General features: G+C 40.2%; 1 protein-coding gene across 5 annotated transcripts in view; it reads left to right on the top strand.

Moving 5' to 3' along the window:
• GAN (gigaxonin) overlaps window positions 1-14,243 on the top strand; it is a 57,084-nt gene extending 42,841 nt beyond the window's left edge. For 2 of the 5 annotated variants that reach the window (XM_056526168.1, XM_056526167.1), the window contains exons 8-9: window positions 8,993-9,102; window positions 11,568-14,241. In XM_056526168.1, coding sequence (XP_056382143.1) covers window positions 8,993-9,102; window positions 11,568-11,749 — 292 coding nt within the window. In that variant the 3' untranslated portion in view covers window positions 11,750-14,241. Of the gene's footprint in view, window positions 1-8,992; window positions 9,103-11,567 lie in introns of all 5 variants that reach the window. The other 3 variants (XM_056526164.1, XM_056526166.1, XM_056526163.1) reach the window with 2 other exon arrangements.
• Window positions 14,244-14,731: the final 488 nt, after the last annotated feature.

The raw sequence follows: 14,731 nt of genomic DNA, 5'->3' as shown, positions 1-14,731 counted from the left end.
CAAACGGATGACATTATGTGCTCATCCGTTTGCCATAGACTTCAATGTTAAATTTTTTATATCTGTTTCTATTCCATTATTTTTCTCGGGAGAAAAAAAAATGCATGCAATGTTTTTTCCCCGTCAAAAAAAACGAAACAGGAAGGGAACGGGTCCAAACGGGTGATAAAGGATTGTAAAAAAAAATCCCATTGACATCAATGGGATTATTTTACAGACGTTTGCAACCCACTTAAAAAATATCAAATGGATTGCAGAACGGGCATAAATTTAAGGGGGCAGACGGCTGTGTGAACAAGCCCTTACTTATAAGAGAGGATGGTAGGGGAAGGATTATATCCTTGAAAACGATGGGCACTACCTACAGACAATGGAGGTCCCATGTTCCCTGAATGAAGCAGTGGTCCCTAAGTGCTGTATGCAGCTATCTCCATCAGTTCCATTAACACTGAATAGAAGGACAGCGAACAGGCTTAACCATAACTCTGTTACTATGGGGGGGACATGGGAGCCCTGTTTTCGTGAATCATATTCCCATGTCAGTAGTCCCATGTCCAGTGTTAAAGATATTTTTATACATACCCAGTCACTTTTTTTAATCAAATGTTTTAAGTCAGCAGGCAGCCAAGATAGACTATTGGGCTTATTTTTTGGTGGTGGTGGATCCAAAGTCAAATGGGGAATGTCCTGCCGACATCTAGGACACAACAATTCCCAGTTAAAGGAGTACTCTAGTGCTGGCTATTCCTCCTCCATTGTGCCTGGGTTTAAAAAAAAAAAGAAAAAAAAAAAAGGCACTTTTACTCACCTTCCTGTGTTTCTCCGGAGCGCTGGTACAGCTGATCAGTCCTCCGGTCCCGTCTTCTTCCTTCTTTTGTGTGCACGGATCATCACACGGCGTTCAGCCTATCACCAGCCACAGTGATGTCCCGTCTCGGCCGGTGATAGGCTGAGCACCGTGTGACGATCCATGCACAGGAAGAAGGAAGAAGACTGGACCGGAGGACCGATCAGCTGTAGCAGCACTCTGGGGGAACGCAGGAAAGTGAGGGCAAGTTTATTTTTCATTTTTTTTTCCAGCCTGGGCACATTGGAGGAGGAATAGTCGGCACTAGAGTACTCCTTTAATTGCGGTGTAATAATCCTTCCCCTAAATCACCTCAGGGGCCATGTACAAAAATGTGCCTTTCACTCCAATGTTCTTGTTGGAGGAGGTGATGCAATTTTGAGCAAGCCCCAGGTCTATGATGCGGATATGTCCTTCTCTACCCAACATGATGTTTTCTGGCTTTTTATCTCTGCAATGGAATAAGACAGAAGACTCAAATCAAAATAGGATAGTAAATCTTCAAAGGCAGACAGTGGTGAAGGGGTCATGGACTGTACCACCACAACACCAGGCAAATCTTTGGAAAGTTGGGTACATATATCTACAACATTATAAGAGGACAGGTGTGGGAAATGTTATGTCCATAGAGTAACTGGAGGGTGCATGCAATCTCTACTGTATAGAATCTGACATTGTTAGTGTCCGGGTAGCTGCACATTCTAATTTAAGTCTCTAGGCTGCCACTGGACAGATTGATACTTAGTGATAAAAAAGGGCATGGCTCCGAGACTGCTTTGCGACATACAGATGACATAGGAATGGACAGTCTCGGACCAGCGCCAGTATCTGCTGCTCTTTCTGTAACTTTGCTGCATTTTCCTCTTCTTTTTTTTTTTTTATACCACCTTGAAAGTTAATGGAAAATGATATTTCTACATCAGTTGCATGGATGATTTATATCCCTGTCAGCTCTTTTGCCTACTAAGGAAGAAGAGAGGACTTTCTCCAGGTTTCTGCTGTTGGGAATTTTATTGGCAACATTATGGGAAATATTTCCTATTTAAAATACCTCATAGGTAAAATTAGAGCAAACAGTAGTTATGGACTAAAATATCACAGGAGAAAATGACAATGTAGTAACCTCATAACTGCGACACCTAGTGGTCGATTACAAAACTAGCATTTTATTCATAAACAAGATTTTGAAATAGATTAAAGGGGTACTCCGCTGCTCAAGCGGGAGCTTGTGTTGTCAGAGCCCCGCTCCCTCATGACTCCACGTCCCGCTCCCTCAATGCAAGTCTATGAGAGGGGGCGTGACGGCTGTCATGCCCCCTCCCATAGACTTGCATTGAGGGGTGTGACATCATGAGAGGGTGGGGCGATTACATCACAAGTTCCCAGCTCCAGTGTTTGGAACAGTTTGTTCCAAACTTTGAGCAGCGGAGTACCCCTTTAAAGAGTCGGATGTATTGCCATCATTAATATATATATATATATATATATATATATATATATATATATATGTATATGTATATGTATATATATATATATATATATATATATATGTATATGTATTAAAAAAATTGTGATCGTAACACTTTAGATCAATAACCTGAGCATCTAACACACCATGTAACACTCGGAAACAGCAACCTAACATAAGTCAAATAGCAGTTATTTACCAAAATACCACAAATCGCTTTATTAAGCAGTTATTACATTATACACGAACATAGGCCTACACATACTGCAAATAAATCATACCTACAAATCACCTGCAATGTGTCTATAAAGAAGAGGACTTCCTAGGTGCATATACACATTAAAAGTAGTAACATAATTCAGATATGGAGGTTAGTGTGGAGATATGTATTGCTTTTGCAGCCTAAATGAGCCAGGTAGGTTAGTAACAATGCATTTCCCAAAACTCTTCATCCCCTGAGACCTGCTCTCCAATGCAGTCTAATACCCCTCACTAGCAGACCAGACCTAATATAGGAGCTGCTATCTGTCGCACACGGATAGTAATACTGGAGGGCTTTAGTGCAGCTGATATGTGACTTATAGGAGTGAGCAAGGGGGGCTGGCTACTTTCTGGACATCATGTTTTTCACCCTGTTGAATGAAACTGCAGTTATCTTGATTAGCTTGATGGCTATGAACAGGCAATAATAGCTTGCATCAGCTGCACTGCAAATAAAAATTAGATGAAATTACATTCACTGTCCATTTAATAGATAAGAATAAATTTACTTTGCCAAAGCTGCCCCTTCCCAAAACCTGATGGATGGTGAGACGATTGATGGTTAATTTGGGGTAGGGGCTGTATGTTCCAGGGTCTTGGCTGCTGCCTAGTCTTGGTTCCATACCATCCAATACTCTGGCATCCTCTACTCTTCTTTTTCACCTTCTTGCCCTTCTTTCCTCTTCTCTCTTCTCCTCATCATCTTCAGGAATCCTGTAGACCAGGAGTACTCAACTATTTTTAGTGAGGGTCTGCTTATCCAGGTCTGCCATCCGGTGAAGGTCCGAGCTGAATGCAGAGGCCTTGTTCACAAATAGCGGCATCAGTGCCATGAAGGAAAGAGCAAACGAGCAACTGAAGTGTGGAGTATGTATGACCTGAATAATGCCACAAACTCTGTGTTGTGCAACCAATGTGCCTCCAGCTGTTGCATAACTACAACTCCCAGCATGTATGGTCTGTCAGTGCATGGTGGGAGTTGTAGTTTTGCTACATCTGGAGGTCTTCCCCCACCACCACCCCCCATGTGAATGTACAGGGTACATTCACACGGGTTGGTTTACAGCGAGTTTTCTGCTGCAAGTTTGAGATACGGCAAATTTTCCGCCGCAGCTCAAAGTCCCAGCGACAAACTCACTGTAAACCCCCTGCATGTGTGAATGTAACCTAAAAACACTACACTACACACAATAAAAAGTAAAGCACTACATATACACATACCCCGTATACAGTCTTCGTCCCCCCGTCCCCCCCCCCCCCCCCCAATTAAAAAAAAAGAAAGTGTCTTGTACGGCACGGTTTCCAAAGCGGAGCCTCCAGCTGTTGAAAAACAACTCCCAGTATTGCCAGACAGCCACTGACTGTCAAGGCATGCTGGGAGTTTTGCAACAGCTGGAGGCACCCTGCTTGGGAAACACTGCCGTAGGGTATTTTGGTGGCGGATGCAAATCCCCCAAAATAGGCCTCTTGCTTTGGAGCCCTGTCGTATTTCAAGGAAATTATTTAGGGCCACATATGGGGTATTTCCGTACTTGGGAGAAATTGCGTTACCCCTTATGAAAAGGTAAAGTTGGAGTCTACACCAGCATGTTCATGTAAAAAAAAAAAAAAAAAAAATATTTTTACACTAACATGCTGGTATTGCCCCATACTTGTAATTTTCACAAATGTTAAAAGGAAAAAAAACTCACTCTCCAAAATCCCACTGTCGCTCCTTACATATTTTACCTATTACCCCTTGTGAAACACCTAAAGGGTTAACAAACTTTTTAATGTCATTTTGAATACTTTGAGGGGTGCAGTTTTTATAATGGGGTCATTTATGGGGTATTTGTAATATGAAGGCCCTTCAAATCCACTTCAAACCTGAACTGGTCCTTGAAAATTTTCGATTCTGTGAAAAATTGGAAAATTGCTGCTGAACTTTGAATCCCTCTGGTGTCTTCCAAAAGTAAAAACATGTCAACTTTATGATGCAACCATAAAGTAGACATATTGTATATGTGAATCAATATATAATTTATTTGGAATATCCATTTTCCTTATAAGCAGAGAGCTTCAAAGTAAAAAAAAAAATGCTACATTTTTCATTTTTTCATCAAATTTTGGAATTTTTCACCAAGAAATTATGTAAGTATCGACAAAATTTTACCAGTAACATAAAGTAGAATATGTCATGAAAAAACTCTATCGGAATCAGAATGAAAAGTAAATGTATCCCAGAGTTATTAATGCTTAAAGTGACAGTGGTCAGATGTGCAAAAAATGCCCGGTCCTTAAGGGGTTAAAAATGCTGCTGTTCCCCCAGAATTAAGGATGCCACTGTGCCCTTACATGGATTTTCTCTCCAGCTGTTGCAAACTACAACTCCCATCATGCACAGACATAAGGTCATGATGGGAGCTATAGGTATTCAACAACTGGAGAGTCACAGGTGGGGGAACACAAATTTCCCGTCCCAGGTCCCGCGCTGCTGCGGCCTCTTCTAGTCAGGCCTGGCCAGAGCAAATGATGCAGGCAGTACTACTCGTGCTGCCTGCATCATAGAAGTGCTGGGCAGGGAACACCGTGCTCCCTCGCTCCGGGCCACTGCTATTCATTTGTATCAGTGTCTTAAAGACACCTATACAAATGAATGAGGAGAGATCCGGCCGGAGGTCCGGATGACTGGCGGCCAGTTGAGTACCCCTGCTGTAGAAGTCGGTCTCCTCGGTCCAACTGATAGTTGAGAGTAAACAGCTGTAGTCAGTGTCCAGGTGGCATGATGTCATAGGAGGAGTCATTAGGTGGCATCTGCTGCCAGAGGTCCACAGACCTGTGCATCCATATACACTGTGATGTGGGCATCATGGGCCTATTGTCCAGAGAAATGGAAACATGTATGGCTTAATCTTATAGTGTTGTATCATTAGTAGATTGGGCAGGTGATATGACCTTGTTATGTGTCGTATAGGTTTAAAGTTGTGCCCATAAACTCTGCTTGAAGGTTTAAAATAAGGGTGGTTGTGGGGAAATCCAAATGATCTGGTGCAGGGATCAACCATACATTGTATTTTTGGCAAGAATAATGTTCTGCTACATTCAATAAGTGGGGGTACACTTTACTCAAGTCTGGGCTTGATTGTCACCAATAAATGGGTGTATATAAAATATATGTAAAAAATTATGTAAATCCAGTGAATTAATTAAAAAAATGTATTATTACAATGATGGTGCTTGTGGTGTCCTTTGTAGGGCCCTTACATCAGACTCACCACGATAAGCAAGGTAGTGAATGTATAAAATATTCAATGAGGAAATCAAATAAAATAGACATATAATATACAGGGTAAAAAAATGCTGGTATCACAGTGTGGCAAATAGTCTGTAGCGCTTATAGATGTAGGCACGGAGATCGTGCCTTGTATGGTTGATTACAAATAGTCTGTAGCGCTTATAGATGTAGGCACGGAGATCGTGCCTTGTATGGTTGATTACAAATAGTCTGTAGCGCTTATAGATGTATGCACGGAGATCGTGCCTTGTATGGTTGATTACAAATAGTCTGAGTAGCAATGTCTCTGTATAGCTCGTATCTGGTCAGGATACTGCATGCGGCAGTGTGTTGGTAAGGGGTTAAAATCAATGTGCTCTGCTGCACTGGGGTTTCCTTGTTTGTATCCTACTCTACCCTGGCGGCACAGGGATAGAGATTGGTGAGTGGGATATAGATAGTCTCTTAATTGTAATCCTGTGGGTGCATGAGGCTGCGCTCTGCACCGCTGGAGGCCCCTCAAATGTGGACCACTCTACCCCGGCGGCACTGTGAAAGTTTTGAGTGGATTTGGGGATTTGGCACACTGTTCCTCTTACCAGCAATGTCCTGGAGTCTGGTTGCCGGAAAGGTTTTCGCCGGGGAGAAGTCCGCTGGCAGGCGGGATGCGTAAAACCCCGGAAGCGTGCTTGCGATCCGGTGAATGATGGTAAAGATTGTCGGGTTTTCCAAGCAGGGCTCTGTGCACTGAGGACAAGCAGGGCTCTGTGCACTGAGGACAAGCAGGGCTCTGTACACTGAGGCTCTGTGACATGCACCCGGTTCATAGATAATAATGATTGACAAGCCAGGAGTCTGAACAGAGCCCTGCTTGTCTTGTCCTCACTTCCTGTATATGGACTCCTCACAGGCAATAGCTGCAGGGACAGCAGTTTTTCACTTTAAGCCAAATACTATAAATAGTTTTTTATCATGGAAATGTGTGGGTGTCCAGTAGTGTTGGGCGCTAATATTCGCATTTCGAATTTTTATCGCGAATATTGGGAATATATTCACTATATATTCAAAATTGCGAATATTGGCTTTTCTTCCGCATATACGCATATGGAATGTTCGCATATTCCTTCTTTTCACTTGTGGGCCAATTAGAATGTTGCAAATACACTTGTCAGAGGTTATCAACAACATCCCTAGCAACCAATAGTAACGTTGCCCACCCACTCACTGTTTACGTCCTTGAATACGCGAATATTCGCATATGCGAAATTCGCGAATATAGGACGAATATTTTTCTATATATTCACAAAATATTGCGAATTCGAATATGGCCGCTCATCACTAGTGTCCAGTCTCAATTATAGAAGAATGAATAGCCCTTTATAAGATGTAGATATGTTTACAAGTGACTTTTTTGAACAGTTTCCTTTTACTAGTTCTTAAATAACTAAAACAAGTTGCCCATCTATGCATGTTATAGTTGTCTCTATTTCCAACCAGAGCCAGGCTATGGGAGGGCAAAAATGTTATTTCCTAGGGACCTCCAACACCCAGGTTTCAACAGTATTTATGAGAGAAGGCATGAGAGTTTGAAAAGTGTTCCTCAAACGTTATCTAAGGATTACTATGTGGAACAGGAGGGGATTGAAGGGCTACATCACATATCCACACCATAGTACTCTGTTTCCCAGCCAGGGTGCCTCCAGCTCTGGCAAAACTTCAACTCTCAGCATGCCCGGATGCTGGGAGTTGTAGTTTTGCAACATCTGGAGGCACCCTGGTTGAGAAAAATTGCCATCTGAATGGCACCTAATAGTCTCTGCTAGTAGACACCAAAACGAAAGTAAGAGGTGACAGAGGGCACTCTTATCTAGTGCTGTACAGAGGTGGCCCCAGTTGTAAATACTCTAGCTGGGGGCATGGAGTATAGAGCCCTAATGGCTGAGTGTATCCACCCTATAAATCAAAAATGTATTTCTAAGGCGAGGAGCAAGGAGTTTGGCAGTACTCTGATTAACTAGTCAGGTTAAGAAAATGCTACATTCGATCTGGGGCCTGTCTGTCACGGACAAAGTCAACCTGGTCTGAAATGGTTATATCCAGAAGAACTTCCACTAATCTATTAGAAAGTATTTGGTGTAAAATTAGTAGGGAAATGGAACAAAAGTAAGGGGTGGTTAGAAAAAGGATCATTCCTGGCATTTTGTGAAATAGGACCTTCTTTTTTTATAGCTCCCAAATTATGTCACAATGTCAGCATCCTCTGCCTGGATGTATGATCAAAATAATAGAAAAAGACTGTGATGTCACTGATGAAGAATCTTTGTCTCTTGTAGGCGGCCTACTTAGTGAGTAAGAAGTTACATTTAGACTAGTTCTTCTTGGTGACACCATCCCAGACCCGACCTTAACTGACTGGTGACTAGTTTCTAGTACTGACTTTGTGCTTTGGGTTTTAGAATCCTTTGTGTACACATAATGTTCTGGCCGTGAACGCCTCCATCCCCGCAACAAGTGCAAAAGATTAAAGAATGGATTGGTGGGGAGGTTACATTTATATTCTAACAATAATAAGACTCAATGCTACAAGTACAAATACAATAATTGAAGGCCCTTGGGTCATCATACTTTATTATATACTTACAAATGCTGTTTAACTTTTTACGTCTACCTGTGTGTGGGTATGCTGGGCCGCTGTTATGGCTTATTACATCTACAATCAGATTTGGATGTACATATAATTGCTTCTTGATGAGGTGCTCAGCCCTGGTTGGGTTGGTCATATCCTTTTACCCATTCAGTTGGGAGTATCTAACCAGGACTGCTGTCCCCACAGAAATTTAGTGAAACATGAAGTTGGGTCATTGGTCAATGAATCATTGATATGGTCTGGGTGAGCCATGTAATGTATGAGGCCTCTTTCTTTTATTTACACCACTGTTCGGCAGTTAGCTTTTCTTAACTCCTGAAAGGCAAATAACGACTCTAGGAAAGCAGGATGACTAACCTTGTTATGACGACCTTACAGATTGTTAGGTATAAAAAGTTGTCACCCAAAAAAATAAAGTTTTGAATCTGATAAAAGTATCCTTGTCAGTTGTATTATGTTTGTGTGCATGTTCCATATTGGATGCTTTACTAAGACATCAATGTTTTATATCTACAGGTGGATATACCTAAATGATCAGAATTTATGTATCCCAACCAGCTCTTCTTTTGTATATGGCGCTGTTCCGATTGGTGCTAGTATCTATGTTATTGGTGATCTTGATACAGGTAACAATTACAGTAATGTTAATTCCGCTGCTGTATTTTTTTTTTTAGTAAATGTTTTCATGAAGCTTATGTTTTTATTTTCTCTTGGGCCTGCTTTTGTAATCTTACTTGCTGTCATTTTAAGATGTTGTGCAGCATTTATTTGTAATTAACACACAGAAAATTCCCATTGATTTACTGTGCGGACATTTCCTGTGTCTCAAGACCGGTGTAGTAAAGTTTACACTTCGCGCACACCAGCTCAGGAGGCAGTGTAGCGTAGTTTTAGACAGCAGAGGGAGACCATTGTAGACTTGCAGTAAACTTAAAGCATCATAGCGTAGTCAGCGTACTTAGGGTAGATGGGGCATAGTTTTCGACAGCAGTGGGAGATTTAGTTAAGTTTACTGTGAGTCTACACTTGTCTCCCTCCCTTTGCTGTCTAAAACTCAATCTACGCTAAGTACACTGACTATGCTAGCTGGGCCGAGAGGGTGAGTGCGGCCGAGCCATTTGGAGCAGCAGCAAGGTCTGTAATATACTGCGCATGCACTCGCAGTTTATTACAGATTCACAGTAAGATTTACTACACTGAGACAAGTGATGAACAGTAGTGACCTGGTGAGTGTTGAAAAAGCTATGACAGGTATGTACTGTACTGTTTTTTCTTATTTTTAATTTAAATTTTTTGGCTGTATAACCCAGCGTTACCTAATAAAATACATAGAGGCCAGATAACCCCCTTAAATTAGGCTGAGCTGTACTAGACATAGTACAAGAGCGGCTCTGTGTCTGGAAGAAATCAATCATGTGTTTCTTATCTCATATTACCCCATTAAACTGAAAAACATACGTTTCTATATCATCAAGTTTTAATGTTTTAAACATATTTTTCAAGAATTTTGTAGCAATTTTTTTTTTTTAATCTACATCATTACTTTTGTTTTGAAATTAAATGAATCCTGAAATCTTAGTTTTTATTCTGGCCAGTAGGTACTTTGATTGACCAGACAACTAAGGGAAAGGAAGTCCAGGTGTTAGCTGAGCTTTTTTCAGCAGTACTCTGGTCCCATTTCCTGAAATGGAGAGTGAGAAATAGTTGTACACCATGGAGGGGATTCTCTCTCATCACTCTGAAGGGTTAATGAAAGTACAAGTATGCTTTACATTTCTTTTCAGTAGATCTTCATAGTTTTATGCCCTTTTGAGGTGCAAACTTAAAGACCAGAAAACAAAAATACTATTTAAAAGCCTCTTAATAATTTTTGTATCCAGATAATAGAACTGTGACTGTGCAAGCACAAGTTCTGCTCTACTGGTCTTCCCTGAAGACTTCTTTCCTTAGATTATGTGACTGGTAGGTTAAAATGGAAAAGTGCTGCAAACATCCCATTTAATAAAATATGCTTATCCTCAATGTGCACAGACAAGTTCTGCTTATAAAAACTCCTGTATCTCGGTTTCCCCAGGACACCATTGTTTTTTTTCAGCCTATGCGTATGATGCGCAGTAATTGCGAACATCGATACAAAAGAGAGCGATCAACCAATGTATAGTTAGAATGAATATGGAATTAACTGCTACCACCAAGTGTGCATATATACATAATTTATGTACAAATTGCATTAAAAGTTAATTTACTGCCCGCTATATGCAATACAGCATTGCAATTTGAAGACATTTAGACCAGTGGAACCTGTGCTGCAGGGTTAATGTATATTGTGTAGTAACCATATTCAGTCATTTAGCTTAGGCCACTTTCAGACTGCTGATATTTTAACATTCGTATAATGGCTGAAAGACGCAGATCCCCTGTGGTTCTACTTAAAGGGGTTCTCCGGCCCTAAGACATCATATCCCCTATCCAAAGGATTGGGGATAAGATGTCTGTTTGCGGGGATCCTGCCACTGGGGACCCCCTGCAGTCTCGCATGCAACACCCACCTAAGTGATGATCGCTCTGTGTCTGAAGGGTCATGACTACGGGGCCGGAGTATCGTGAAGTCACAACTTCGCCCCCATGTGACATCATGACCCGACACCTCAATGCAAGTCTATGGGAGGGGAATTATTTGAACAGATTCTGAGACAACAAACAGGGCCACTGATGCAGGTATGAACTTGGCCCTAGTTGGGTGCTGTATGTATGCACTAGTCTCCCGTAGAAGCAAATCATATAAAATCAAAGGCATACAACAGTACAATAGATGCACAGGCACTCTGAGTAAGGTGGATGGCACACCCTGTGGGAGTTGTAATATTGGCTACAAAATGGCTAACGTATTGGTGCTTTTTGGTTTTCCGTAGGATGGTTGTTACATAATTAAACATGTTTAGCTTATATGAATCAAACATGACAATATGGAAACATGTCTGCCATCTACACCCAATTGAATGGTATTACCATGGACAAGATGACTATAGATGTCCCTCAATGCTTTTGTTATAGAAAATACCCACTATCTAACTGCTATTTGTGTTGTTAGGTACAAGTTACGATTATGTGAGAGAATTTAAGAGGAGCACCGGCACCTGGCATCACACCAAGCCTTTATTTCCATCCGATCTCCGACGTACGGGATGTGCAGCACTGCGTATCGCAAATTGCCGTCTTTTCCGACTCCAACTGCAGCAAGGACTCTTTCGCATCAGGGTCACACCTTCTTGATCCACTGGTAAAGACTGCATGACAACTGACTCCTGGCAAGCCAAGTTCTTCATTATGGGGGAAAAACACGCAAAACCTAATCGGCGGGGGGAAAAAATGGTGCCTGCCATGATGCTGCCTTTACATACAGCTGGTATGTAGACCTGGAGTAACAATGAAAAAAATTCCTTGGAGACACTATAAAGGCTTGGGTGTTGGGATCATTATACATCTTGTTTATATTAATATCTATATCACATTGCTTAATGCTTTCTGGGGTTTGGTAACTAGTTTTCAAGCATGAGGCAATGTACTAATATAATAAGCTTTAATATGCAAAATAATAGAGAGGAAATATTGTGACATTAGGAGAAAAGACAATCTTGTTTGGGTCGATGGTGGTACTTTGCTTGCCTTAAAGGAGAAAATTCTATTTTTTTTTAAACCTATGCTTAAAGGAGAACTTCAAAACGGTTGACTGGTAAAATACATTATATAAGTTTTATAATCTAAATCCTCTGAAACACAGTGCTATTATAGGGGCTATAGAACCTACACCTGCAATTAAGCGGAATTGAGGACTTGTGCAATTTAGTGTTTTTAAAGTAGGGGCTAAAGGCCCCACGGCAACCCAGGTGTTGTTTTTTTTGTTTTGTTTGTTTTTTTAATTAAATGTGCTAGAAGAGAATGAGAGAAAGTCCCCATGATAACACTGTGCTGAAAGAATACAGGGAGAGAAAGTGTCATGGGGACGCGGGTATAAAATATCTTCTCAGATGACCATTCACATCTATGGCACAGCAGTATGAAACAAGATACGTTAAGATGGTACCTATAAACTTCCATTATGTAAAAGTTGCCAGTTTGTACCTGTTTTTTGTCCCCGGTATGTTTGTGTACAATTTTCTGTGGGATAGATACTACAAAAAATTGTATGCTGTGGTTTACATTTTGTTTCCCCATAGAAGTATATTAGTGACATACTGTGTGGTGTAAATATACATTTTTTTTTTCTTGTTCTACAGTTTTTACATAGTCTAACATATTAACAAAAGTATACATTTAAAACTTATGCAAAAGGATAGAGACATATATACCACAAAACTGTATGCAATATTGACCCAAATTGGTCTTGTTGTGGTGCATCATTTTGTGGTATACCACATACAGATGTGTGTGGTATAGATGTGAACCTATTCTAACAGGAATCAGTTCTAATTATCTGGATTTCAGATGTATAGGACAGTTAAAAAAAATGTCTTCTAAAAATCCACATGTGAATTTACCCTGAGGCTGGGTTCACACATAGTATTTTTATTCATATTTTTTTTAGCTAAAGCCAGAAGTGGAACCAACAGTGAAAAGTGAAAATTAAATAATGGCACCTTTTTCTAGTTTTTATTTTATTTTATTTTTTTATATACCCTTTCCTGGTTTTACCTACAAATATTGACCAAAATTAGGAATACTGACCAATATACTATGTGTGAACCCAAACTAAGGCTGCGTATACACACACAGGTTTTATGTGTGTCCATTTTTTATTTTCCAAAAATACTGATGCTGGATGGGACATTACAAGTCTATAGTGAAATATCAAATGCATTTAATACAATAAGCTTTGATTTCAATTTTTTTGTAAAGTGTAAAAAAACATAGCATGGTCTGGGTATAGCAGTTTTTACAAAGTTTTTATATGTAGGACTTTAAAGACAAATGTACAAATGGTTTGTAAAAACTCATGTTAAATTTCATTTAAAAACATGCAGGACATTTCTAATAGTTTCATTTTTTTTATGCAGTTTAAAATGCCAGAAAGGAAAACTGGGGAAAGTTATATGAAACTGTCCAAAAGAAAAACTGTCTTTGTTGCCCTTAACTAGTCACAGCGCAGCTTTTATTTCTTAATGGTAAAAGTTGAGCTGTGATTGCTATATGAGCAACAAAGACAGTTTTAATTTAGATAGTGGCTTTTCTGAGAGTTCTTCTTTTAACATTCCTAATTGACAGGAAGTGGTGTTAAATAATTAGAATTTATCCATTTATATGTTGTTTTAATAGAATTTTACCTCAGATTTAAAGGGGTTGGCCCATCTCCTTATTTCTGGCTTTTCCAGCTCCTCCGGCCTTTTTGCATTAGCCGATGGTGGATGGGAAAGCTGAAAGCAGCTGAAGCAGAGATGTTACACAATTTGCGTAATTCCCCTTGACTTTAATGTGAAAACGGCGTCACCCGCGGGCTACACGGTTTACATAACTCGGGACAACCCCTTTAATTTTGTAACACTGTTTTGTCCTCCGTTGGCATATTCCTTATGACTGTTTTTTTTAAGTTTTTTTTTTTATTACTGAATAATTACCAATGTTTCTTGTATTCCTATAAGCCGATAATACATTCCCCAAGATGTCAGCAGTTAAAGCACACCATTCTTTATTAAATAATAGGTATCTATATATTTAATGTTATTTTGATTCTAGAAGTTCACATTTCAGGCCATAGATATTTGTGCTAATTTTGGAATAACCTGCAAGTTTTAAAATGCAGTCCTAATGTTGATCTCAGCGACTGCAAGATTCAGGAGTCATTACATGTTTACAAATTGTATACATGGGTTTCTAGTAGTTGGCCTATAAAACTGACTACTAATGCTGCAACAAGAACACCAAAACATATGCAAAATATACCATGCAAAAAAAAATTTTAAGATGAGATCTCTAGAACGGCACCCCAACTACTTTGTTTTGAATAGAGTGGCAGGTCAGCACACCCACCGCTAGTCCATTTAAGGTCTATGAAGCAAACAGCCCACAATATTTCTCTTGTACCTGCCTTTCATGTCCCCTGTTTTTCCGCATGATTCTGTGGTGAGGAGATTCAAGCATGTACCCTACAGGATGCCACCGGGCTGTTTGGTGTAGTTTACATTAATGGGAGTAGTGTAAACAGTGTAACACTGAACTACAGTTTTCCAACTTGGGAGCTGCATAAATGATGTAGTCTGC

The sequence above is a fragment of the Hyla sarda genome, chromosome 6 (assembly GCF_029499605.1).
Source record: "Hyla sarda isolate aHylSar1 chromosome 6, aHylSar1.hap1, whole genome shotgun sequence".
Lineage (NCBI taxonomy): Eukaryota > Metazoa > Chordata > Amphibia > Anura > Hylidae > Hyla > Hyla sarda.
The sequence above is the reverse complement of the archived record's forward strand: the minus strand, read 5'-3'. Positions and strand labels throughout refer to the sequence as shown.